General features: G+C 38.1%; 1 protein-coding gene across 1 annotated transcript; it reads left to right on the top strand.

Moving 5' to 3' along the window:
• Window positions 1-763: 763 nt before the first annotated feature.
• Window positions 764-2,173, top strand: LOC149240008 (uncharacterized). Its single transcript, XM_089370031.1, has 3 exons — window positions 764-1,203; window positions 1,321-1,455; window positions 1,612-2,173. Exons 1-3 carry the CDS (start codon window positions 764-766, stop codon window positions 2,171-2,173), a joined length of 1,137 nt encoding a protein of 378 aa, XP_089226157.1.
• Window positions 2,174-3,221: the final 1,048 nt, after the last annotated feature.

The following is a 3,221-nucleotide window of genomic DNA, read 5'->3' as shown; positions in this document are numbered from 1 at the left end:
CATGCCACCTTTAGTCTTTTTCTACCAAAAATGGGCTCATCACTATTCTTCTACGAAGGACAGTTCTCTCTTTGTTTAAGTTTTCTTCTAAGAAGGATTGTGTAAATTACTAAATTTTCAAATTCATTGCTTTCTTGCCCCAGGAATTCTTTAACTCAAGGAATTCTTTAACTGTTTTAAATTGAAATTGTTTTTGTTTATAATTTTTTACTGTATTAAAATTTAATTTCTATTTTAATTTTTTTCTTGTGAATTAAAAAAAAAAAATAGTGTTTAAAACTTGAAAACTTCAATGTGTGTGGCATGTGCTGTGGTTGTAATGTTTTTAATTTTTTTAATTTTTTATTTTCATTTCAGGTTGCAACTTACATTTTGACTTTTCATTCAACTTGCAACTTACAAAGTTACAAGTTACAACTATGAGTCAAAGTCAAACTTCTTCTGGAAACAGTGACAGTAGCTACCACTGTAGTGAGCCACATGATGTAGAAGAAGAAGTTGAAAGTGGTCACAAGGGGGCAAGATACCAGAATAGGCATGGTGTAGATTCTGGAGGCCCGCCAAGAGAGCTGGAAAAATTTGCAAAGGGGACATTTAATCCTCTAAACCACTTCTAATCTATGCAACTAAATTGCTGAAAAAGAATCCAAAAGTTGGTGGTGGCTCACGTGATTGGGTCTGCAATATTTGTGGGCATCACTTTGTTGGCAGCTATACCAGGGTGAAGCAACACATTTTGGCTATTACAGGTAAAGGAGTGAATATGTGTCCCTCAAAGAACCTGGATTCAGCTCTGAGAGAGCAACTTTGGAGGCTAGAAAGGGCATCCACTGGAGTGTTCTCTAGTAGACATATTGATCCATCTACAAACATTCCTCCATCCAGTGATTCATCAAAAAAGACAAAGGTTTCCACTGGTGCATCTCGTTCTTCTGCAATGGGTGGTACTGGTACAGTGTCTAGGATGTACAACATTCTAGATCGGGATGACACAAATGATGCAATTGGAAAATTTCTTTTTGCTAATGGGATTCCCTTCCATGTTGTTCGTTCTCCTTATTACAAGGAAATGGTCCAAGAAATTGCAAAAATAGGGCCTTCATATGTACCACCCGGAGAACATAAACTACGAACAACAATTTTGGATAGACAAGTGTCCAAAATTAATGTACAGAAAGAGAGAATGAGACAAACATGGTTGAGGTTTGGTTGCTCTATTGTTATGGATAGATGGACTGACATCTGAAAACGCCCACTAATCAACATCATAGTGACATCTTCAGAAGGTCCATTCTTTCTTAAAGCTGTTGATTGTTCTAGAAAGCGCAAGGATGCATCTTTCCAATTTGAGATTCTTCGAGAAGCTATAGAGGATGTTGGGCCTGATAGTGTGGTGCAGGTTGTGACAGATGCAGCAACAGTTTGTAGATCAGCTAGGTTATTGATTCAAAACAGGTATTGACACATTTTTTGGACTCCTTGTTGTGTGCATGCACTCAATAATGCACTGAAGGACATTGGGAAGATTCAATGGATATCAGACTTGGTGTCAGCGGCAAGAGATGTGCAGATGTTTATCTGCAACCACCACACCTCCTTGGCTATGTACAGGGCTCACACGAGGAAGGAATTCCTCAAGCCCACTGATACTAGATATGCTAGCTATTTTCTCTTATTGGAGAGGATGATAGAGGTACAAGCACCTCTACAATCCTTGGTTGTGAGTTTAGAGTGGGGAAGGTGGTCAGAATCAAAAACAGACACCGAGAAGAAGGTCAGGCTTCAGGTGTTGGACAATGATTGGTGGGCAGATTGTTCTTATTTGGTGTCATTCTTAGGCCCTATTGTGGAGGTCATTCGTTACACAGATTCAGATGCTCCTAGTCTTGGAGAAATTTATGAGACCTTTGATAGCATGTTGGGTTGTGTGAAGGTAGCCATTCAGCAGAGGGAGCCCTCATTAGAGTTCTATACTTCCCAGATTCGACCCATCATTCAGCGTAGGTGGGATCGCATGAACACACCTTTGCACATGGCAGAATATGCATTAAACCCAAAATGGTATGTTGAGAGCCCTGGGAGGGTGCCTCCTATTGATGATCCAGAGGTAAAGAAAGGCTTCCTAGATGCAATTGCAAAGATGTACAGTGAGGAGGAGGGGTCAAAATTTTGAAGACAGTTTGTTCAGTTTGCATCTCTTAGTGGGCCCTTCAACACACGTGGTGCTCGGGTAGATCGCATAGATCTAGCCCAAGATGACCCAATTGGTTGGTGGAGGATGCATGGGGATGATGCTCCAGAGCTCAAAGATCTAGCCATGAGTTTGTTGTCTCAGATTGCTAGTTCCTTTGCAGCAGAGAGGAATTGGTCCACATATAGCTTCATCCACTCTATCAAGAGGAACAAGCTTACCTCTAGAAGAGAGAAGAAGTTAGTTGTTGTGCATAGTGCCCTACGTCTTGAGCATAGGAAGACACTTGAGTATTTGAAGGGACCAGCAACACGATGGGATGTTGATCCAGAGGATGATGCACAGGTAGATATGGAGGAGAGACTTGATGAGAGACAGATGGGGTTGGTTGGTGTGCCACTTAGCATGTTTGAGAATGCTAGTGATTCAGATTCAGATGGTGATATGGTTGATCCTGATTTATTCATGTAGCAGCTGGATGCAGAGACTAGCGGGGCATTACCTTGAGGCTTGAGCATTACCTTGAGGCATATTTTGCATTATGCTTGTTTATCTTTTGATATGTTGATGTTCTCAGTTCTTATCATTTGTGTTATCAGTTATTCAGATTCTCACTCTATAAAATTTTGACTCTTGATGTATCAGACTTGACTTTAAAAGTTTAATCTTTTATAATTCTATAAAATTTGGACTCTTGATATATGATGTATCAAACTTTACTTTTATAATTTTAAATTTTTATGTTAATATTGAATATTCATTGTTCAATATTCGATGTTCATAGTAGGAAGTGGAACATCAATATGGCTTAAACTTTAAACTTTAATGATTTAATCATAATGTATGATCATTGATGTATGATTATAAATTAGAATTTTAAATTTATTATTTTATATGATATTATAAATTTGGATAATGTCAAATGATATTCATATCAATGATCATGCTTTGCAGCTTTTCAATTCAAACCAAATTGTCATAGTGGACTCAATTAATAAATTATATTTTATATTTATAAAATTTTAAGACC

Source organism: Pinus tabuliformis, chromosome 8 (genome assembly GCF_031772625.1).
Source record: "Pinus tabuliformis cultivar Carrire ecotype Pingquan chromosome 8, CPIR1, whole genome shotgun sequence".
NCBI classification, from domain to species: domain Eukaryota; kingdom Viridiplantae; phylum Streptophyta; class Pinopsida; order Pinales; family Pinaceae; genus Pinus; species Pinus tabuliformis.
Note: the sequence above shows the minus strand (reverse complement) of the source record. Positions and strands in the feature narration are given on the sequence as shown.